Source organism: Plasmodium relictum, assembly GCF_900005765.1.
Source record: "Plasmodium relictum strain SGS1 genome assembly, chromosome: 11".
Taxonomy (NCBI): Eukaryota; Apicomplexa; class Aconoidasida; order Haemosporida; family Plasmodiidae; genus Plasmodium; species Plasmodium relictum.
Window position 1 is genome coordinate 313,926 of NC_041689.1, and position 25,614 is coordinate 339,539.

At 21.4% G+C, this 25,614-nt stretch overlaps 6 protein-coding genes across 6 annotated transcripts; 3 read left to right on the forward strand and 3 right to left on the reverse strand.

Annotated features, from left to right (window-relative positions):
• Positions 1-1,384: 1,384 nt before the first annotated feature.
• Positions 1,385-2,833, forward strand: RUVB3 (RuvB-like helicase 3, putative; the record flags this gene model as incomplete). The annotated part of the gene is made up of 1 exon (XM_028677341.1): positions 1,385-2,833. The coding sequence occupies one exon, from the start codon at positions 1,385-1,387 to the stop codon at positions 2,831-2,833; it is 1,449 nt and encodes a 482-aa protein (XP_028533740.1).
• A 1,952-nt stretch (positions 2,834-4,785) lies between these two features.
• PRELSG_1108500 (14-3-3 protein, putative) lies at positions 4,786-6,773 on the forward strand (the record flags this gene model as incomplete). Its single annotated transcript, XM_028677342.1, has 7 exons — positions 4,786-4,876; positions 4,973-5,043; positions 5,492-5,695; positions 5,898-6,090; positions 6,162-6,255; positions 6,482-6,555; positions 6,682-6,773. 7 exons carry the CDS (start codon positions 4,786-4,788, stop codon positions 6,771-6,773), a joined length of 819 nt encoding a protein of 272 aa, XP_028533741.1.
• A 959-nt stretch (positions 6,774-7,732) lies between these two features.
• Positions 7,733-8,332, reverse strand: PRELSG_1108600 (conserved Plasmodium protein, unknown function; the record flags this gene model as incomplete). The annotated part of the gene is made up of 1 exon (XM_028677343.1): positions 7,733-8,332. One exon carries the CDS (start codon positions 8,330-8,332, stop codon positions 7,733-7,735), a length of 600 nt encoding a protein of 199 aa, XP_028533742.1.
• Positions 8,333-9,759: 1,427 nt separating this feature from the next.
• PRELSG_1108700 (acyl CoA:diacylglycerol acyltransferase, putative) lies at positions 9,760-12,694 on the reverse strand (the record flags this gene model as incomplete). Its single annotated transcript, XM_028677344.1, has 10 exons — positions 9,760-9,818; positions 9,894-10,029; positions 10,432-10,539; positions 10,616-10,727; positions 10,812-10,897; positions 10,992-11,052; positions 11,139-11,206; positions 11,310-11,384; positions 12,254-12,330; positions 12,448-12,694. The coding sequence occupies 10 exons, from the start codon at positions 12,692-12,694 to the stop codon at positions 9,760-9,762; spliced, it is 1,029 nt and encodes a 342-aa protein (XP_028533743.1).
• Positions 12,695-15,227: 2,533 nt separating this feature from the next.
• Positions 15,228-16,052, forward strand: PCNA (proliferating cell nuclear antigen, putative; the record flags this gene model as incomplete). The annotated part of the gene is made up of 1 exon (XM_028677346.1): positions 15,228-16,052. One exon carries the CDS (start codon positions 15,228-15,230, stop codon positions 16,050-16,052), a length of 825 nt encoding a protein of 274 aa, XP_028533744.1.
• Positions 16,053-16,951: 899 nt separating this feature from the next.
• PRELSG_1108900 (conserved Plasmodium protein, unknown function) lies at positions 16,952-25,016 on the reverse strand (the record flags this gene model as incomplete). The annotated part of the gene is made up of 2 exons (XM_028677347.1): positions 16,952-24,753; positions 25,001-25,016. 2 exons carry the CDS (start codon positions 25,014-25,016, stop codon positions 16,952-16,954), a joined length of 7,818 nt encoding a protein of 2,605 aa, XP_028533745.1.
• Between the last annotated feature and the right edge of the window lie 598 nt (positions 25,017-25,614).

The window sequence follows — 25,614 nt, forward strand, 5'->3', positions numbered from 1 at the left end:
TTTTTTATATATTCAATGATTTGATTATTTTTATATAATATGAAGATATAACTTGTCTTCTGTATTACGTATAAATAAAAACTATGGAATGTTTAAATTAAATGTGAATATATATATATACTTATATTTAAAAACAAAAAGGGGAAAATATTTTTATTTATAGTATTTTTTTATTTTTATTTTTGTTCTTATTTAATTTTAATTTAATTTTTTTTTTTTTTTTTTTGTTTATACATCTTAGTAATCAATCAAAGTATTATTTAAATGCATACATAGAATTTATATATTTATATTTAGTATATTTTGTGAACAATTTTTTTTAATTTCTAATTTTATGATAAATTGGCATTGTTATTTTATAAAAATAAAACAAAAATATCATAATATACTATAAATTGATAGACTCAACTCAAATTTTATGATATTCCTTGTAGTTAAATAAAATTTCTCACTTTCTTATATCTGAATCTTTTTTACATATTTTGTTTTATTCCACTAAAAGTTTTACAAATAAATTATTAATAAAAATATAAGAAGAAAAAAAAATAATAATTATATAATTAGGAACTACAATATAAAGAAATTTTTTGTTTATATCCTTAAAATATTCTACATTGTTTTTTTATTATATTTTTAAGAAAAAAAAAAATATATTAAATAATATTATAATTAAGAAGCAATAACATAATTTTGTAAACTATAAGCAATTTTTATTAATATAAAAGAATACGAAAAATAATCTAAAAATAATTGAATTATGAGATATATTAAAAAAATTATGGAATTAAAAATTATGTTAATAAAAGAAAATAATTTTTAAAAGTATAAAAAATATATAAAGGGAATAGAAGAATAGCATAACATAGAAAAAAATAAAATAAAATAAAAAATAAAAGGAGAAACATATAAATTTTTTTAGCAAAATTGCAAACATTTTTAAATAGAGAAAAAGGCTGAATAATTCCATAAATAGCAGAATAAGCCATTTAATTATAGCAAATGTAGAATACAAATATAAAAAAAAACTTGGTATTGAAGTATTATTGCTTTAAAAAAAGATATAGGAATCAAACAATAAATAACTACTTTAAATTATTATTTTTTGAAATATTTGTTTTAAAAACAAAATTTTATTACTTATTTTTTTTTTTTTTTGTTGTTTTTTCACATATTTATCTAATAAAATATATATTTTATATATTTTCCAATATATCTGTATACTTCATATTTTAACGCTTTATTAATAAAAAAAAAAAAATTGAAATTAATAAAAAATAAATTTTTACATAAAAATTTGAAAAAAAATAAGGAAAAGGAAAATCCATATATTTTCTTTATCTTTTAATTTAATTTAAGTATCATCATTACTACTGCTCATATCAATATGAAGTTAGAAGAAGTAAAAGACATACAAAAAATTGAAAGGATTGGAGCTCATTCCCATATTAGAGGTTTAGGATTAAATGATTGCCTGGATGCTCGATATTGTTCTGAAGGTATGATTGGACAAATGAGTGCACGTAAAGCTGCAGGTATTGTCTTAAGAATGATTAAAGAGGGAAGAATAAGTGGGAGAGCAATTTTATTAGCTGGACAACCTGGCACTGGAAAAACTGCCATTGCCATGGGTATAGCTAAAGCATTAGGAGAAGATACCCCATTCACACATATTTCGGGCTCAGAAGTTTATTCTCTAGAAATGAGCAAAACAGAAGCCTTAACCCAGGCTTTTAGAAGATCTATCGGAGTTAGGGTAAAAGAAGAATCAGAAGTAATTGAAGGGGAAGTAGTAGAAATTGAAATAGAAAAATATAATGAAAATGATATTAGTAATGGTAATAAAAAAGTAGGAAAAATGATTCTTAAAACCACAGAAATGGAAACTTTATATGACTTAGGAAATAAAATGATAGATGCTTTACAAAAAGAGAATATAACTGCAGGTGATGTTATTTCTATTGATAAAAGCACAGGAAAAATTACAAAAATTGGTAAGTCTTTTGCTAGGTCTAAAGATTATGATGCCATGGATCCTAATACAAATTTTGTTCAATGCCCAGAAGGAGAATTACAAAAAAGAAAAGAAGTCGTTCACACGGTTACACTACATGACATTGATGCTATAAATAGTAGAACCCAGGGATTTTTAGCATTATTTTCAGGTGATACAGGAGAAATTAAGAATGAAATTAGAGAACATATTGATATGAAGATTAGTGAATGGCAAGAAGATGAAAAAGCTGAAATTGTTCCAGGTGTTTTGTTTATTGATGAAGTACATATGTTGGATATAGAATGTTTTTCCTATTTAAATAGAGCCTTGGAAAGTGAGCAGTCTCCTATTGTTATTATGGCAACGAATAGAGGTATTACTCATATAAGGGGAACAGACTATAAAGCTCCTCATGGAATACCTTTAGATTTATTAGATAGGACTCTTATTATACCTACATATCCCTATAAGCAGGAAGATATTCTAAAGATACTAGAACAAAGAGCTGAAGAGGAAGATGTAGAAATTGATGAATATGCTAAAGAATTATTATGCAAAATTGCATCCGAGTCATCTTTAAGATATGCTTTGCATTTAATTACTTTAGCAAATTTAGTTGCAAAAAAAAGAAAAGCTACAGAAGTTACTGTACAAGACGTTAGAAGAGTTTATAATTTATTCATTGATGTTAAAAGAAGTACACAATATTTAATTGAATATCAAAACGAATTTATGTTTTCTGAATTACCTAAAGAGGATGAATGCGCTAAAGAGGAAGATTATGAAGAAAAGAGAGAAATTCAAGAAAAACAATCAGTAAATTCTATTATTAGCAACTAAAAATAAGTATAATAAATCATTTAAAAAAATAGATTAACTAAAAGTAAAATTTAATTTTGTAGCTTTGTCAAATATATTATTTAAAAAAAAAATATATATTCCTAATATTGATTAAACATATTATTGAATAATAAATTTTTGAGTATAACATAAATTTTAACACATAATTAATGCGTGTATAAGAAAATGAACAACAATTTATAGATTATATATTCGAAATATATATCTTTATATATAAAAAATGTAACTCCACTATTTTAATGCACAAATGAATTCTGCATTTGTAATACATAATAAAATTTGTAAAAAGTTTGCTTTAATTATTTAATTATAATCTTTGTTTTATATATATATATATATTTTTTTTTTTATGTTGTAAAGTTTTTTTTTTATAATTACCAGTATTATTGATAATAACATAAAATCTATATATTTATATATATGTCTTTTTTTTTTTTTCATTTTTCCTTTTGATATTATACATATAATATTTTTAAAAATTTATAACGGAAAAAAAATAGAATACTCTTCAATGTAATTTTCTATTTTTTTATATTTTAATTATTTTTTTTTTTTTTTTTTATTTCTCATTAATCAAAATGTAATTAATATTTTTTTATATATATTTTTATATATTTAGATAAATGTTGTCTTAATATTTCTTTTATTTATTTACTTGAAATATATCTTTAAACAATAAAAAGTAAAAATATATACTGAATTAATAAAATTATTATATGAAAAAATTAATACACTCCAAAATATATATATAATTTTTTACTCATAAATATATAGAAAAAAAAAATCGTTCCAACAAATAAAATTTCCTGAATACTACATTAGTAATTACACAAATAAATTTTTTAAGAATTCAGAATATATTTTAATATAATTATTATTGATCTTTATTTTCATAAAATTTGAAATGAACAAGTCTTTAATTTTTAAAATGGAATTTTCAGATATTTGTATGATTTGCAGTATGCATATAAAATCAAAAAAACAGTTTTAAAAATAACAAAAAAAATTAATTACACGCACATGAATTTTATACTCATATCTTTTAAGAAATTTTCATTCTATTTCTTTAATATATATATATTTATATATATATTTAAATCTCTATAAATCTATTTTTTTAAAAATATTTTACAGCTTTACTGAAAAATTGTAGGAGAAAAAAAAAAAAAATGATCAACTAGCTGCAAATAAAAATTTAAAAAAAAAACACTAAAAAAAATATTAATTAGATATAACAAAAAAATATTTCAGCAAGTTAAAACATAAATGTTAATAAATGTGTAAGCAAATAAATTTGTGAACAAGTATTTTACAACATTTTTTTTGTCATTTTCGTTCATGCATGTTTCAAATTGTATTTTTTGTCAAAATATTAATACAACTGAATTATTTTAAAAAAATAATATGAGATATATATATATATGAAAAGGCTATTTATAGAGATATCAATATATAAATTTTACTCTGAATATGTATCTATAAATATATATATATATATATATGCTTACTATATTTATAATACAAAGTAAAAAGTATTTGTATATTTTTGATATATTTTTTTAAAGTACCAGAAAATAAAACTAAATTAATGTGAAAAAAAATTTACTCTATCATATTTTATTATATATTCAATTTTTCCTTATTCTACTTGAATTTTGAATTTTTTTTTTTCATAATTTTTTTAAAAATTTTTATTGTTCGTGTTTTTTTTTTTATTTGAAAAATTGTTTCTAAGCATCTCCTATTAAGAATTGTTCTCTTTTATTTAACTTTTTTTCTGAACTTTTATGTTAGTAATATTTTTTTTTTTTTCTGGTGAAAATTTTTTATTAAATAAGACAAGTGAATAATATGTATAGAAATAATGAAAAATTACCAAAAAAAATTATCTAAAAAACATGCAAATAAATATTATTCCATCAGCAAACAAAATGCAGACAAATATTAAGGGTGTTTTATTACCTAACAAGGAAGAATTTATATATTGTTTAAAAATGCTAGATAATCTTGGATTCTATGATGGTTAGAATATATGAAATATATTTTATTTAATTTTTTTTATTTATAACAAAAAATATCATGATTAACCCATTTTTTTTTTTTTTTTCTAAAATATAGAAATGGTTTCATCTATTAAATCTTCTAATGTAGAAAATTATAATTTAAACTACAAAGAATCATTATTAATGGTGCTTAATTTTCATATATTTTATATATTCTTCCTAAATATATTCAATTTCTAAGAAGAAAACTGAAAAAAAAAAAATATATATATATATATGTATCATTTTATTATATTTATAATGCATTTTATATTTCTGAACTATATAAAACAAATGAGAAGTTATAAATAAATAATATTTATTAAAAAAGCATGTATACACACATTTATATATATATATATATATTTGTTTACTTATTTTTTTTCAATATTTATGATACAAAATAAAGTAATTAACAAATAAAAAACTTTTATTACGATTACATTTTTATTAATACTACTGTAATTTCTTTTTTGTAATTAAAAGTAAATTGATATAAATAATATTGAATAAAAAATTGTGTGTTATAGAGTTCAATAATGACTTAAAAACAAAATGTAAGACTAAATATATTTAAATGAAAATTTCTTCTTAGGGATCTTCTTTTAAGAATGCTTTGAATGTTAAAAGAAAGGAAAAGACAATAGTTGAAAATATAATATCAAATGAAAAATCTAGAGAGCAAGAAAAAGCTTGTGCAGAATTGCTAAAATCCAAACTAAATAAAGATATGAGAACCATTGAAAAAACTGCATACATTATCATTAAAATAAAATGTATCCCCAGAACAACTGATGATGTAAAAATTCTTTTTTTTTTTTTTCTACATAATAGAAAAAAATAAAAATTATCATAAAAATGAAAATAAATGATTTAAATTTACTTGATTACATTTTTGTAATAAATTTTTTATATTGTAAAAAGAAGAATTTATTTATGATATTATAAATTTATACTTCCCTCAAAATATTATATATTTCTGTTTTATTATTTTAATTTAGAAAATTCTATTGTTTTACTATCATTTATTGGGAGATATTATGAGATATTCTGCAGATACATTTCATAATATAGAGAAGAAAAAATTACATGAAAAAAGCTTGCAAGCATATTCTTTCGCCTTAAGAATTGCAAACAAAATAAAGATACCCCCTTCTAGTCCAACAATGTTAGAACTTTTAGTTAGTTTATCAGGTTAATATATATAATAGCGCATATTTAAAAAAAAAAAATTTAACATTTTTTTCTTTTGAAATTTTTTATAGTTCTTCATAAAGATATGGATAAAGATACAAATTTTGCTATAGAAATGGCAGCACAAGCATTTAGAGAAGCCATTCAAAATATGCATCTTCTAGAGTAATATATGAAATTACATATTTATATAAAGATGTTTTAAAAATAATTACATTTTCAAAGATTACAATAATTTATAATAAATATTTAAGTACATATAATTTATCAATATCTAAAATATTTTGTTTATAATTTCTTATTCTACTTCATATTTATTTTATTATTGAAATAAAAATAAGATTAATAAGTGTTATAAAAATTATATTAATGATTATTTTTTTTTTTTCAGAAATGACGATGAATGCTCCAAAACAATTGGTATATTAGGTCTATTAAGGGATAACATAAATAAGTGGTGTAAAAGTAAGTTTTTCTTTTTTTTTAGTAATACAAAAAAGTTGCTATACATAATAATATTATAATTTTTTTTTTTTTTTTTTTTGAAATCTAAAATATGATTTTTTCTAAATACATTTTTATTTTATATAGTTAGCGGAAGAAAAAATGTAAATGCTTTATTTGAAATAAAAGGAGAAAATTTTGATAAATATAAAAATATTATGAACAGCATTCATACATAAATGAAGAAAAAAATTTAACAAAACAAAAACTTTACACAACTACTTTTAGAAATATTTAGATTAATTTTACTTTTTTGTTCTTTCATTTTGTCCATATTTCCTATTAAATGTATCCCATTTTTTTATTTTGATATAATTCTTAATTTTATAAATAATTAATAAAATGAATTTATTTTAATTTTTTTCACTATATCTACAAAGAAGCTAATTATAATGTTTTTTATTTATTTCTTTAATATCCTATAAAATATCTTTCTTTAATCTTAATTTAACTTTTTTTTTGTAACAAATTTTTTCAATAACTAAAAATATGTGTACATTATAATATGAATAACTCTAAATAAAACTATTCAATTATTTTGTTTCCTTTTTTTTTTTCTGAATATACTTCTATACATTTTAAAATTAAAAAAAAAAATTATCTAATTTCTCCTCTAAATGCTTTAAAGAATTTGCCACAACTTATAAAATTATATAAAAAAATATATTTTACTTCAATATATACAATATAAATTATAATTTTTTAAAATGCAATTTCAATAAAAATATATGAAATGTAAAATATATTTTTTTTTTTTTTATGCAAATTTTGTATTTCTTATAAAAAATAAAAGCATTAAATAATAATAATAATAATAATAATAAAAAGGAATTATATTTTAAACTTTACAAAAAAAAAAGAAGGTATACATGTCTATTAGTATTATAAATGGTATTTACAAATATATATTTATAAAGTCAAAGAAATGTTCTATATGATATATTTCATTAAAGAGAATATATATTTTTAAAAAACAAAAAAAATAAGATAAAATACAATACAATTATATATATATATATAAATGAAACTAAGATAAAAAAGGAGAAAGAATTATAATTCTAATTTGCATATAATATTTCTATATTTTTCTCATAAATGTATTATTAATGTAAATATATGTTAAGTATACATAAACATATTATTCCTCTTCATTTCTATATTCTGGGGGTATCCAATCAATAGGATTTACATCAGCATTTCTATATCTAACTGCTCTTCTAGCTTCAAGATACTGAGAAAAAGCATGATGATCAATTTCTCCACCATAATAATGCCAATGAAAGTGCTTGTAATATTCATCAGGATCGATTGAAACTTCTAATGGTTCAAATTTTTGTATATACATCGTAAAAGCAAAAATTGGTAAAACAGTAGCTACTATTGAACCAACTAAAAGAAATAAAAATTGGAATTGGCCTAAAGTTGCCTTTAAAATTTGTTTATATGTAAAATGTTTTAAATAATCTTTATTGTTAAAAAAAGTAACTAATTCGTCAGGTGTCATTGAATGAATAGATGGGCCTGCCCAATTACCATATTGATAACCAGTTTCTTTTATTGTTCTTGTTTTAAAAATATCTACCCATGGATAACTATGAACTTTTCTTGGATCTAGACCATTATATAATCTTGGTGCATTCCCTGCCTTGGGAATCTTAAACATTTCAGAAGTGGGATAATAAGATTGTAATGTTGCATTTGCAAACAAATATTTTATTTTACTTCTTGATATTGCCATTATTCATAATATTCTTAAATAAACTTTTTAATATTATTGAAATAAGTCTATTTTTTCAATTATTCTTAATATTTTTACTCTTTCTTTAATATTCCCTATCACTATATTTATATTTCCTATTATTTGATATATAATTATTTATCTCTTTTTATCTATGTATCTTTAATGAGCACTTTTTTGAAAATTATTTTCTACTAAATTTATTTTTAATTTACTATATACGTTATAATAAAAACCTATTATTTTTGATAAATTTCATACAATTACCTGAAAAAATGTTCATACTATTTAAATAATTTCTTATTAATTTATATTTATTGTCAGATAATATCTTCTTTTCTGTAATTTCAATTAAGTAGGATCATAAAAAATGTTTTAGCCGGTAAAAAAAAAAAAAATAAATAAAATAGTGGAAAAAAATAATTCATAAAATAATAGTGTTTAAATATACTTTTTATTGTAATTTTCTAAAGTATATTTTAACATTTTTATTTTTATTTTTACTTTTATCTTTATTTTTTTATTTAATTTGTTCTCATTTTTATTTTTATTTTGTTTTCATTTTTATTTTTATTTTTATTTTGTTTTTATTTTATTTTTTTCAATGAATATATAAAACATGCACTACTTATATTGCATAAAAATTTAATTATTTATATATATTAATAAATATATATAATTTACACCATTTTATAGAAAATAAAAATTTAAGTTCTGCTTCATTCCAAATTTAATTATTTTAAATGGTCTTTAAAAAAATTAAAAAAATTATTATAAAATGAGTTTATTTTATTATTTTAAGAAATATTAAACAAATTTTTTTTATATATTTCATTTTAAAAATTATAATTTCTAAATTATGAAAAGAAAATTTATAAAATCGAACTCTTCATATAAAAAAAAAATTGATTTATATAAAAAATTCCTTCTTTTTTATATAGCATAAATTAATAAAGAGATAAAATAAAACAGTGAAGTAAATTCTTCTCAAATTAAATTATAACTTAATGAATTCTTTATATATATTTTACTCAAAAAATAAAGAAATATTATTATTTTTTTATTATTCTTTAAAATTATAAGTCAAATTATAAAAAAGTGTCATAACCTAAGTTTTAAGAGTTATATATAAAATAAAAATGGAAAAAAAAAATCAATAAAAACTAATTCTAATTAGAATATATATTTTAAAACATATTTTATTTTGTAAGTATTTTTGTTTAATACATGGGAAAAATATAATAAAAAAGAAAAAAGCGTTACATATTATATGTATTTTGCTTTAATTTAAAGAAAAGCGCCTATAAATTATTTATAAGATAAATGTAATTATCCTATGATTAATTGTATCTATATATGTACAGTTTTAAAATATTTCCAAATTAAAAATTCATTTGTGAAATAACACAAAATTTACATTAGTTATTTTAATAATAATTTATTTTATTTATTTCATTAGCATATAGAATAAATATTAAGGGCATTCCTATAAAAAAATATTAAAAAAATAAAGTTACTTTAAATTGTTTTTTTATAGGGTATGTATATTATTTTTTATTACCTAATAAAATATTAGACCAAAATATTACATTTCCTATTGGTTTATTTTTATAAAAGTTCTCCCCTAACCATGAAAGTGGGAATTGTAAAAACATCAAAAAAAATAAATAAAATTTACATGTATGAAAACAAGCTATCTATATATATATATATATATAAAAAAAAAAAAAAGAAATATGAGAAAAATTCACATTATTCAATTTGCTTGTTATATATATATATTTATTATTATAAGATAATTTAATTATATTATTAGTATATATTTTTATTCACCATTAATAATTCGTGAAAAATTGCTGAAACCAGATAAGTTAAGATACATGCTTTAAATTTATTTAGCTGCCAAAAAAAAAAAAGAAAAGTAGAAAATGGAATATCAATGAATTGAATTATAATATATACTGAATTTTTAGTAAATATTCTATTTATAATAAAAAATTGTTTGTAAATTGTATTGTTGAAATTTTTATATCTTGTTTTATTTATATAAAATTTATCGTAATCGTTTAGTAATAAAAGTATATAAAAATTTATATAACCTTATAATTATTTTTTGCCACTAAATAAACATGCTTAAACAACCAAGCTTGAACAACGTTATTCCATTTTCTTGAAAACTCGTACCATATTGTACTATTCCACCAATCCTTATAAAATAATAAATAGATATGTAATATATTTAAATTATATAATATGTATTTGAATAAATAATCATTTATATACTTGGTAAAATTCCCTTTCTCCAAATTTCGTTATTTCAGCAAATAAATTACAAATGCACTCAAATATTAAATAAAAGGATGAGAGAAAAATTACTAAACATGGGAATATTAATCTATAAAAAACAAAAATAAACTTTTGAATTAACAATAATTACATTTTTCTTTTAAATATATATATATATATATATGTTTTTCACCTTATTACTGCTTCAAAAAATGATATATTATTTATGCGATATACAGTTGGTGCAATGAAAACAGTGTATGTCGTATATTCTATAATCTAATATAAATAAGATGTCATATTTCAAAATAAAAGAAGAATTTTAATGTGTAAAAATAAAATAATAAATATATATATATATATATATACATACCACAGTCAATAACAAACATATAATCTTTTGAGTAAAATATTTAAGTCTAAATTTTTTAATTCTATTAAAAAAAAAAGAATTAAATCATAAAAAATTCTTCATTCTTAATTTTTTTTTTTCTATAATTATTTTAAAAAAATTGGAAACCTTTTGAAATTAAATTTATATATTAAAGAAGGGCATATCATAAAATTTATATAATTCTTTATATTTAGCTATAAATAGAAAAATAATAATAAATATTATATTACAGAACAAAAATAATAGGTAAAATAAAACATCATAATTTATAAATTATAAATAATTTTTTGAAGTTACATTTTTATAATTAACAAGATTATCATTTGGATTTCTTTTAGTATATTCTAAATTTGTAAATAAATAAGAGTGCATCTACAAAAAAATAAAAATATACACATAAAATAATCATATATTAAAAAAAAAAAAGAAAAAAAAGAAAAAGTTAATATAAATTATTTTTATAGTACAATATCTCCTAAATATTATTGAATCTAATATAAATAAATATTTCAAATATATATATTTTTAAATAATAAGAAATTAAAAATTTACTTTCATAAAAAATATGTAAGATATTGAAATGACAAATCCACATGGAATAACTGTAAACCTATATATATATATATATATAAAATTCTCTATTTCATTATATATAAATATATACATATATATTTATATTTATTTAATACTTAATATATATGCAACTAAGAAAAGTAAATATTATTATCCATATTTCTGAAAAACTTTGTAAAATTAGTAGTGTTGATATAGAAATTTTTTTATTTCTATATAAATAATATATAAAATATGTTCTAAAAAAAAAAAAAGAAAAAAATATTAATAAAACTAATTGAACAAATATAATAATTTTGATGTGCAGATTTGTAATATATTTTATATATATATGTTTATATTTTTTTTTCTTTTTTTTTTTTATCTACATGAAAGAAAATAGAAATATTTTAAGACATAGAAAAATCTAAAAAAAAAATAAGAATAAATAAATAAATAAAATAGGTGATTTTATTTATATTTCACAATTTTAATTTTTATTTATTACAAATAAAGGAAATTTTATAAACATTGATTTTAAAAACTAAAAAAAAAAAAAATAAGATAATAGAATAAAAAAATGAAAAAAAGAATTTCTTGAAAAATTATTTTGTATGCTACAAATTTTTATTATATTGAAAAAAAGAAGAAATAATTTTTTTTTATTTCTATTTTTATTTTTAAAATACTGAAGTATCTAGAAAGTATCCCTTTTCCAAAAAATTAACAACTGGAATAATCAAAGAGAAAAATAAACCTACATTAACTAAAGAAAAAATTTATTATATATTTTTTTTTTATCCAACTATTTTATTTAAAAATATAATTTTTATTAATTTTAATAAATATTATTTTTTTTTAATTTTATTCATTTTTTAATTACTTATTAAATTACTAAATCCATATAAGTTCGAAGACATAATAGGGGAGTTTTTATCGCATATATCTAGTTGAGAGGGAGTATATAAATTTCCCTGATTTTTCTCATTCTCTTTATTTACTTCATTTTTTTCTTGTTCATTTAATTTTTTATTGAACTTATTATCATTTTTTATTCTAACATATAATTTACTATTACAAAATTTTGGTACTATTTCACTTATAGTATTAGGTTGCACATTTATTTTCATTTTTTCAAAAATTATATATATAAACAAGTTACACAATGTGTTATTTATTTATTATAAAAATTGCATTTTTTTTTTTTATTTTTAAGAAAATGATGAAAACAGACTCTTTAGATTATATTTTATAAAAAAAAAAAAAAAAGCAAATTTAATAATTATTATATTAAAATATGGCAAAAAAAAAAAAAAAAAAATAAAATAATTCTCAAGATTCAAACTACCTAGAGTATTTTATTCACTTACTAGCAGTATGCTTACTTTATTACATGCTTTTAAATTTGTTCTTAAAAAAAAAATTAAATAAATAAATAGAACAAAAAGTTTGAAATGTAATAAAAAAAAAAAAAAAAAAAGCCAAAAAAAAGGAAAATATTACATAGTATATAAAATATGTAGTCTCACTTTGAAAAAAAAAAAAATCTCTTAGAAACTGTTAGGCATTTTTTTCTGTATTTTCTCATTTATATTTTAATTAAAATTGAGTGAAACCTAGAGAACTTACAACTTTTGGTAGTAAACTTAAAGATAATTGTTTATAATTTTTCTCATTTTTTAATTATTGTAAGAAACCAACGAGACATATAAAAACATTAAAACAGTAATAAAAAAAAATAGAGAATTAATCAAAATTAAATATTTAAAAAAAAAAGGACTATCGGGTACAAAGAATTACTAAAATGAAATAATAAATAAAAAATCAGAGAAACGTATTTATTAATTATTTATAACACTTACTAATATTTTAAATAAATAACGTTTTTTTTTTTTTTTAAATGAAACTTACAAGACTCTAGACCTATTTTAGAATAGAAAAAATATAGTATTTTTTATTAATTTAAAATTTTAATAATTTTCCTTTATAATATAAAAATAAATAAATACATATATTTTAATAATTCATAAAATAAAATCCAATGAATTACAATTTTAATAACATAAAAAAAATTAAAATGAAAGAAAAGTTAGGAAATATCTATGAAATAATGATTAAATTTTTTATATTAAATTAAAAAATACATTTGCTGTTATTTAATATTTCATGCACAATATTAAAAATTATTTTCTTAAACAATAATATTATAAAATTTTAAATATATTATATAATAAAAAAGAATAAGTAAAACTTTGAGAATTTTTTCTAAATTTATGTTATCCTTACAATTTAAAATTTAGAGAATTTTTAGATGAAAGAATAATATTAAATTTTAATGAGAAAAATATATTATTATATAAATCTATATTTATTTTTAATACTATTTTAAATAATAATTTTTAAAAATTCTTGAATAGGATGAAATAGAATGTGATGCCATATTTTCAAGTTATTTCTATTTATTATATATATATTTGTCTTAACTCTCCATATAGTATTTTCGTAATTTTATTCTTGCCTCTTTATTTTTTCTTATTTTTATATATAAACGCAAAATAGAAAATATGTATTGTTTTTTCGTCTTTTTATACATTAGTTTAAAAATGGATTACTTAAGAAAAGGGAGAATTGCTTAAATACAGTATAGTAATTTTTATAAATAATGTATTCTAAAAATATTATGTAAATAAAGATATCTCAAAACTAATTAAATTTTAATATGTATAAAAAATAAAAAAAAAACAAAGAAAGTTATATTTGGAAAGACAAAAAAGTATTAGATAAAGTTATTTTTTTTTCATCTTATTTTATTACTATTTTTTTTTTTTGTTCAAAAGTGCTGATTAAAAATATTAAGTAATTACAAAAAAGTTATATTGAAAAGAGAAAAAAAAAAAGAATTAGATAAATTATTTACGAAAAATAATAAAGATATAAACACTTATTAAATAAATAAAATTATTTTAAGCTCAAAAAAATCTATGTGAAAAACAAACTATTATAGTTAATATTTTTTAGTATATATATATATATAATTTTATAAAATAAAATCTTTGTATAAAAATATATATTTTATAATAAATATAATAATTTAAAAAAAACCAAAAATTAAAGGCTAAAAATATATTTTCTTTTTTTTTTTTTAAATATAGTAATAATATTATAATAATTCTGACTTCAAAAACACTTTAAATTATTCTCATTCTATATCAAATATTTATTTCAAGATAAAAAAAAAAAAAACCTGAATTTTATTCTTTAAATTTTTCTAAGAAAAAATAAACAATATAAAAAAAAAAATTCTTTACACTTTTTTTTTTATAAGTAAACACCCCTTTTTTATTTCATAATTTTTTCAGTAAAATAGGAAATATGTAAGAGTAAATAATTATTTAAAAGAATACATACAATAATTATACATTTAAAAAGTATTTAACAAAAATAATTAAAATAAATGAATATATATTTCTAAAAATAACTAAAATATATAATTTTAAAATATTAAACTAAAAAAAATAGGGAACAAAAAAAAAAAAAAAATCAAAATATTAAAATTAAGATATTAATAAAAAAAAAAAAAAAAATATATATATATATATATAACTTATAAAAAAAATATAAATTGATTCAAAGAAAAGGTATAAGTATTACAAAAAGATAAAAATGTTAGAAGCAAAGTTAAATAATGCATCTATTTTAAAAAAATTATTTGAATGTATCAAAGATTTAGTAAATGATGCAAATGTTGATGCTGATGAAACTGGGTTAAAATTACAAGCATTAGATGGAAATCATGTATCCTTAGTTAGTTTACATTTATTAGATTCTGGTTTTTCACATTATAGATGTGACCGTGAAAGAGTTTTAGGTGTTAATATTGCATCATTAAATAAAGTTTTTAAATTATGTTCCGCTAATGAATCTGTTGTTATATCTAGTAAAGATGATGAAGACAATCTTAATTTTGTATTTGAAAATAACAAGGAAGACAAAGTCACAAACTTTTCTTTAAAATTAATGTCAATTGAATTAGATTCATTAAATATACCTGACTGTGAAGAAGGCTTTGATGCAGAAGTAGAGTTAAGTAGTAAAGAATTAACTAATATTTTTAGAAATTTATCTGAATTCTCAGATACTGTCTTTATTGAAATAGATTCAAATAGCATTAAATTTACAACAAAAGGATTAGTAGGGGATGCTGAAGTTGCATTAAAACCAAGAGACTCAACAAGCGAAGATGACATAGGAGTTAATATAAAATCAAAAAAAAAAATTAAACAGTCATTTGCTATTAAATATTTAAATTTATTCTCAAAATCTAACATTTTGTCAGATGTTGTTACTCTGGGATTAAGTGATAGTAGACCAATTGAATTTAGGTATGAAATAAAAGATACTTCACCTGACGCAGATACTTTAAAAATAGGTTTTGTTAAATTTTTCTTAGCACCGAAAATGGATGACGATATGGATAATAAAGATTAAAGTATATTTTTTTACATTTTTTTTTTTTTAATAATACTTCTAATATATATATTTATTAAAAATATCTTTTTAATAATCATTTAAACATATATATAGATCAATAAATAATATTAACTTTTTTTTTTATTTATAATATTTTAAGCTTTAAAAATATTTTAACCACTTTTTTTATTACATTATTAATTGAAAATAGACTACAATAAAATAAACTTATGTGAACAATAAAAATAATTTTAAATAATAAAAAAAAAAAAAAAATAAATAAATAAATAAATAAAAAATAATAGAAATATATAAAATATATAAAATATGCAAATAAACTAGTAAATGTATAAAAAAATAAAATAAATAAAATTCAGTAGCATAAACAGTACATATATAATTCTGTAATATAATTAAAACTTCTATGTTGCAGTATACTTGAAATGTAAAAAAAGTTGAAAATTACAAAATAAAGTTTAAATAACTTCATATAAATCTTAAAGTTAAAATTATTTTTATATATATAAACTATTATTATTGATATTTTTCATGAGAAAATATATATTTTTAAAATTGTTTTAAGTCTTGTTCTTCTTTTTATTTTTGAAATACAAACAACATTTTAATAATATTTCAATTTTTTTTATAATTTTTTTTAATAAATAGTTCTTATAGGATGCTCACATTCTTTTACAAATTCCTATATATGTTTAAAGAGAATACATTTTTATATATTTAATTTTTTTTTTTTTTTTTTTTTATAAATGTTCAAGAATACAAGAAAAAAAAAATAAGTCTTAAAAAGAAAAAAAAAGACATAGAAAAAAAATAAATATAATATTACGATTTAAAGAACAGAATTATATTTTTTTATTTCCTGTATGTACAAGATAAAATAATTTTTTTTTTAAAACAATTTAATAATTATAACTAGCTGCATCACGCCACAATACAATTAAATCAACGAATGCATCTCTCTCTTTTTGTGTTTTTGTTTTAATAGGTAATTCTAATCCATTTGGGAATTCCTCAGTTGGTGGGCCAAAAACGCATAAAGTTACTTTTGTAGTAACTTTTCTAGGTTCCCTTTTATTACATGCTTTTAATGTTGGATGAGATAATCCTTTAGATATATTTTTTATACGGACAATAGATATTTTAAAGATATTTTCCAAGTTTTCTCCAACTGTCCATTCAAAAGTACTTAAATCTTGACTTGCTTTCCATTTAAATGCTTGTCTTTGATCACTGTTATAAAATATTTTGCAAGAACCACCTTTTCTTAAGGTATCTTTTATATTAGATGGTAAATCATGAACACCATTTACATAAGGATCTACGTCAAATTCTGATAAGCTAAAATCAAAAATTAATAGAGTATCCTTAAATGCATCTAATGGATCTTCTGCTGAATTCATTGCATTTAATGTGAGCTGAACTTTCTGGAATATTTGCTTATCCTCTTTTTTATTGTTCATTTTTGATAATCCATTCTTAAATCCTTTTATAATATCTCTAGTGATGGTTGTATCATATACTTCTGCTGAATACATTGCAATGTTATCTATACATATAGACAATAATTGCATTATTATTGCATCTCCCCCAAAATTATTTAAATTCTCCTTAGCCAAAGCATCAAAACCTGATGCTGTCATTGAAATAATCCCTAATCGATGATACGCAAAATATGCTAATAAACCGAGAGATACCTTTTGTAGTCTTAATTGCTTTTGGTGGTGTTCTTCATTTGCACAAGTTAATACAGCTTGTATTATTGAATCTATCATTTCTTTATCCATACTAATATTATACCAACCTCCTAGTTTTGCATTATGCAATTCTTCTTCTTCTTCAGGATATTCGTTTGTTACTCCTTCTACATTTTGTGTATAATATAATACACATAATAAAACACGCAATACTTCTAGCATTACAATTGATTGATTAATAGATTTGCATATAACATTTGCCACTGATGGAACACCTCCGCTATTGCAAAATTCATAAGCCAATTCTTCTGATTGAATCAAACGCCTAACACATCTTAACGAAGCAACAACTAATTCAGTCATTTCAAATTCTCCAGTATCTGCTTCCATACAGCTAATTAAAATTCCGAATGCATTTGCTTTCACTAATAAAGGCAAACTTGATTCAATTTTACATTGATTACTTAATAAATGAATTGCCAAGGCCAATAGATTAATATCATAATCATATAATTGTATAACATTAATCGTTGTTTCTATTCCACCATTATCAGCAAACATTTTAGCATTTTCATTTAATCTGCACAAGGAACATAAAATATCTAATAACAAAAATATTACTTTCGTATCTTCTCTATTTTGCTTTAACACATTTAATACAGGTATTAATGTAACTCCAAAATTTTTCATATTTCTTTGTTCATTTTCCATAACCAAATTGGATAAAGTACGTAAACCTGTCTCTAATTGTGCATCGGGAAATGATTCATTTAATTTATTTAACCAAGATTCATAAGATACTTCAATTTTTGCATCTAAGAAGTATTGAATATTTGCCGTATATAAAGATAAGTTGGAAATGGCTTTAAATAAACTTTCAATACACCTCACTGCATTTTTATCATCACTTCCGTCATAACTTTTTAAACATTGTACTAACTCCGCAGGAGAACCATTCTTACCATAATGCTTCTTCATTTCCTCATTTTTAAACAAAATATTACAAAGTAAAACAGATGCGCCATTGGTTACATCAAAGTTAGATCTATATTCTCTTAAAATTCTAACGTTTAAATCTGGTCCTTTTAAATTACAAAAAATGGAACTATTTGCTTTATGATCTATACACATATTTGCTAATGCTAAACAACAGTTTGTTATTGTTGGCTCCATTTTTTCTACATTTAATGATCTTAACAATAAGTTTACACACGCTTCTATTCCTTTTAGTTCTCCAATTTTAGTTTTTATTTCCTTTACTACAGATAAACTACCAATTAAAAATAAAACATCTGGAAATATAATTTTATCTGTTTGTGGATTATTTATAATGCTTATTAATCGAGCTAAAACACCAGCTTTTAATAATGTCTGAACATGTGCATCTGACACAATTTTTCTCATGGAACGGAAAACATGACGTAGGAGTAAAACAGTATAGTTACCTTTATCATAGTCATTCCATATTTCTATTAAATTATGAACAGCATTTGTCTTGTCATATACATTTCTATTGTAGGCTGTTCTGTCTATCAACAAAACACGACTTTTAAGAAACTCTTCTTTATTTTCTTTATCTAATGTCTTATCCATGTTTAAATCATTTACTGATTTACTTATAATATTTGGATAATCTTTTATTTCTTTCACTATTTCTAAACCTTTTGGATTTTTAGTAAAAGCGCACATAGCACGGCATGAGTAATGTTTTACATTTTCACTACTTTGTTTAACTATTACATGAAAAGCGCTAGTATGGAATCCTTTTTTTGCAAGTTCAGAAATATTCTCTCCATCTTCACAAAATAATTCTATTGCCATATTACCGTAAGAATGATCAATTCCTGCTTCCGTGGTAGGTTTTAAGTCATCCTTATTATATATCTTTAATCGATCTAACACAAAATCCATTTCTTTTTCTAATGAAGGATCTTGTAAAATATTAATAGGTGTCCCACTGGTTGTATATTGTGATAGAATATCATATACATCTTTACAAGTTTTCTCCCTTGGTTTATCATCATTTATTGCATTACGGATATTATTAATTCTAGTTTTCATATTATCAACGTAATCATCACCTAGTTCTCCTCTTCTCTTCTCAAGAGTATTTTCTAACTCTTCAAATAATTTATATAATTCTTTATTATTAGCAAGTTGGCGACCTATTCCTTCATTCAATAACAAATTTTCCAAAGCTTGTAAAAATGCTTCTGCTGCTCCTATATCACTTAATATATTATCTCGACTATTTTCTATTACAATTGGTAATGCAGAACTTAAGATTTTTGCAGCTATAGATGTATCATAAGAAGCTATTATTCCTAATGCTTCTAAGGCAGATGCAGTTACTTCTGGGTTTTGTGCATATTCTATTAATCTTGCTAAATTATTTACCGCATTAATCTTTTCTACTGGTAAAATATGTAAAAATATTCCAGTTTCGGCGCAATCTTTTATCAATGCAGCATATGCTTTCATAATTTCTACCCTATCCTGTTCTGAATATCTAGACAAATTTTCTTCAGTTACTAAATCGCCAATTTTTTTTAATGCGTCAGTGGCTACTTTTTCATCTAATAAATTAGCCAAGATCATTTTATCCACTAAATTAATAAATTCCAATGTTCTATCTTTATTTGAACTTGAATTTAACAACAACTCGCAGTTTTGTATTATACGTTCAGTATTCATATTATTTGCATATCCAGAAGAATTCGCTGTTTCTGAAATAGCTCCCAGTAATTTCATTCCAGGTATGCATACAGAGTCACTTGATCTATTTGAATCCATAATTACTAATGTTTGGTCTATAAGATTTCCCATTGAACCATTCCATTGTTTGTACAGCAATTTAGCACCTTCTTCATCTTTTGCTACTTGTTCTAAAAACTCGAATATTCCTTGTACAACTTCTGGTTTATTTTTATGTTGTTCCAATGCTTCATAGGTACTATCTAATAGCTGCGGCAATTTATCCATTACCAATTGTTTCGTATATGGATTCAAAATACATCCAGCTAAAACACTATAAACTGGGGATACAAATTTAGCATTTGATATTCCTATTTTATTGGAAATCATATCTGTATATTGATTTAAAGTTCCTGCTGAAGCTACTACCCATGAACCCAATTGATCTTCATAATCATATTTTACGCGATCTACTAATCTTTTAGTAACTAACGCTACATTAGCTTGTAATGAAACATTATCTACTTCGGAAGCTAAATATTCATTTAATACCTGTAATGTAACTTCAGTGTATTGCAAAGCATCTTGAGGATCTTCTAAAGGAGCTCTCAAAAAAATTTCTAATTTACCAGTCAAGTTATCTATTTTTTGCACTGAATCAGGATCATCATTTTTAACATTTAATATTAATTTCATCAATTTTTTTACTTGCTCATCAGCTCCCATATACGAAAACAATACACCTCCCAATTTCGAAATTTCTTCATTTTCGCTGTGGATCATAGTAACATCAGAAACTGTATCAATAGCACCTAACTCTTTTAATTGCATTTTGTCATTGGCATTACATAGTTTAACTAAAACTCTCAATATTTCTAATGCAGTTTCTTCATTATTCTTATTTTGACTTAAACTTCCTACCATTATTTTTATCGCAGAATGCTTATCTATTTTCATTTTTTCTTCTAGAGTAACATAATCTGCTATAATTGCTAAACATTTTGAACTTTCTTGAACAATAGGAAGATAATCTTGGTATTCTTCCATAATTTTAAATAAGTTATCGATAACAGGTGTTTTACTAGATATATGTACTATAATTTCTTCTTTATGAGTTCTTAATAGTTCGTGTAACGCTTTTATAGCGTTTGCTCTAGAATTTTTATTTTTTTCTGAGTTACCTAATAATTTTACAATTAAAGAAACGAGTTCTTCATATTCTGGATGACTAATTAATTGATTCACACGCTTTCCATCTGTACACATGCAAGCTAAACATCCACAAGTACTTTTTATAACAACGTCAGATTCTGCAAAATGATTTATTCCTGTACACAGTTTTTTAACCATTCCTGAATTAAATGCAGTATCAGCGTTTGTTATATCATGCTTCATTAGTAAACTCAAGGATTCCAATATATTAGAAACAGCCTCTTCTGTGTAATCATTCCCAGGAAACTGTAATAGATCATATGCTTCTATTAATGCAGAGGTCATCTTATGTTTAGTTAGATGAACTAATCCAATTCTTGTTTGTGATATATTGATGCAGGCGTGGGCAACTTCTGATATAGTAGCATCAAATAAGCTTCTTCCTAAAATATCATAATCTTTACTAGTTATTGAATCGGCAGCTTTAGGATTACCTTTTAGCCATTTTTCAATATTAAAAAGAGATTCTCCTATATTACAACGAGCAGATATTTTACTTGCTTCAGGTGTCAATAGCAATTCATTTAAGGAAACTAAACACTCGTGCAATTTTGCAATATTTTTTTCTTTCATAGCATTATCGCATAACTTTAATAATTCCTCAATCTCTTTTGATAATGAATCTAAAGGCATCAACAACGCCAAAAGAGGAGCACATGTTATTTTTAATTTAGTGTTCTTTACATGTGTTCTCATGGCGGTTTGGAGAGGGCTTAGAGCATTTGCTTTTCTTAAAACTTCAATTGATTCAGGATTAATTTTAACTAAATTTGCTAAAACAGTAAATCCAATTATCTGCACATCAACATACATAGGAACTTTTTGAAGATAATTAACAATTTGCTTTACATATCCTTTATTAACCAAAATATCTGCACCTATCCTGTCACTACTAAGAAGTATATTATTTATGGCTGCAAGTAAATTCGTTTGAGTTAAACGAGAATCTGAGTATTTTTTCATTAATTTAAATATACTATCTAAACTTGCTTCTACAAGAGTGTCACTGCTTATTTTGTTTACTTTTGTTAAATCATTAATGCATACTGCAGAAGTTATTAAAATGTTTTCATCTGGTTCTTCAGATTCTGCAATTCTTTTTACTTGTGTAATACACATTATATCAACTATCGTTGCTATTACCTCATGTATCATAGAAGATGAATTTAATTTTAGTATCTTTATTGTCTTTAATCCAGCTTTAATTAATCTAGTTTGATCGTTAAATCTAGGTGATTCTATCCATGCCCTAATAGCATTAAAAACGGAATAATCAGCTCTTTTTGATTCTAGTATGCTTTTTAAGGGTTGTATTCTTGATAATCCTGAAATAGCTGCTAAAGTTTTATATGCATCTTCAGGATTTGATTCAGCTGAGTTAATAACTGATTCTAAATTAGATATATGTCTTTGACAATCATTTTCAGTGGCCAATTTTTCCATAATTTTGGTTCCTTCTTGGATTATAACTTCTTCATTTTCATTTTCTAACATAATAGTTAACACAGCATCAACTACATGCTGATTGCTCATGTGACTTAAAGCATCAGAGGCAGTCAACATCTTACTTATTAATTTTAGTCCAATTTCTGCTATTTTTCTATCACTAGTTACTGTTGATAAGGCATCAGCAATTCCTGTCACACCTCCATATTGATTTATTGATTCAATTGACGTTATGTAGTCAGATAACCTAAAATATGCTGTAAGACAATTTAAAAGATAATCAGTTTCTGTTAAATGATATTGAATACATGTTGATAAAATTTCTATTGCTTGATTATTCACCATATGTTCATGGAATTCATTAATCATTGAAGCAGAAGCTATACATTCCATGCTAGCCTTTGCTAATTCAACTGACTCCAATGAACCATATAATATAGGAAGTAGAGAAGCAAACAATGTATAATTATTTATTTCAGAAACATAATTGGAGCGAGAAACAAACGGGGTTAAAGCGTAACATATAGCACTTGCACATTCGGGATCATTAGGAAAATATGACAAAGCGGTACAAAGCGAGGCAATACCTCCATATTCATATACAATTGCAGCATGAGGAGGATTAGCTGAAATTCTCCCTAGCATTCTAGATGCTCCTGCTACTAATCGAGAAATTTTTTCAGGATTACTTTCATATTGTTGTAAACCACTATTAATTAATTCTATAAGTACAGGTATTCCTCCAGATTGAACAACCTTATCCGTTATTGAAGAAATATAAGAAAGAGAACTCAGTAATTCTAATGCAGCATCTTGTTCCTTTGATCCTTGCTCAGACTTTTTTAGTACATTTAAACAATCTGTTAACTGTTCTGGACCTACAGCACATTTCATAGCATCACTTCCTTTTGAAACCACTCTAGGGTAAGACTTAAATTTATCTAGAATTAGTACAGATTTTTCAATTAAAGTTGGGTCTACATATCCATTTGCGGCCATATTTTTAATTGTATCAAAAGCTCCTTCAACTATAGCTGCAACATCATCATTTAAATTTTGAAATGACAAACACTGATCAATTAACTTGTGATGTGCTCCCTCATCATTTAAGGCCTTTGCGCCAGAAGAAGATTTAGCTGCAACTGACAAAGCACAAGCTATTCCCTTTCCCAATTTAGTGTTATATGTATTAGAAGTAAAAACATTTAATAAACCAATGCCTAGTTCTCCTCCTTCAATTTGAACATTTAATTCATTCATATTTTCAATAAATGACATGCAATTTTTTACTGTTTCTTGATCTGATGGGGAACTTTTAATTATTTCTACTATGGCATCTACACCACCATCCGTTATTAATTTTTGTAAAGCTTCTTGATCTTTTTCAGTACAACAGTAATCAGACATAGCACACAATATTTTACTTGAGCAAAAAAGAATGTCATCATCATCTTTATAATTAACTACTGCATTTTTTATAGACCCTACAGCACCTCTATCCAAAGCATCATATGCATTTTCTTTGTATATTTTTGATGTTGGACTACAAAAATCAGATAAAGATCTTAATCCAAACATCAACATACGTTTAAAGTTTTGATGCTGCATAATAGATGACACAGCAGTGCTAACTCCAGGATCACTTTCTCTTTTCACTGAAAAGAAAAAAAAATAAATAAATATAATATATATATATCATAACTAAAACAAAGTGTCCACATCTTAGAATTTTAGTTCCTTCTTATATTTACATATATAAAGCACATAAAAATATATTTAAAACGTTAAATAAGAAAAAAAGCAGGTACTTCATTATAATATAACATTAAATAAAAAGATATTTCCTTCATAATAAGTTAAAATTTTTATATAAATGATGTAATAATCCTTTTTTGTTTTTACCTTGTAATCTCGGCATTTTGTTTAATACAATGTATTAATAAAAAATATAAGTTTAAAAATGATAAAATTGTAAGATAAAGAATTAGATATATTCTTAATTGCTAATGAAAATACAGATTGCTGTAAAATTCTAATTTTTTTTTTTTTCTTATGAAATCAGAGTACAAAATAAAATACATTTAATTAAAAAATATTATTCTTAAAAAAAAAACATAATTGTAAATATAAAAATTATTTTATCATAAAAAATGTGCTAATATGTTAAAATACACTTAAAGACAAAATAAAGAAGAATCAAAATGAAAATATTTAAACATGAAATCACAATGTAAATTTGTTATCAGTACTTTAACTTGTATAAAATACTTATATTTTTTTAAAAGAATTGTGAATACACTGTTGTAAATACAATTGGAACATTTTTGGAAACTAAAAAAATAATGACAAAAAAAAAAAAAGAAAATATTATAAAATGAAAAAAATGAAAAAAAGGAGAAAGAAAAGAAAAGAAGAAAAAGAAGGAAAAAAAGGGAAAAAAGGAAAAAAAAGAAATAAAAGAGAGAATAAGAAAAAATGAAAGTAAGCCCACATATATATATTATATGAAAACAATT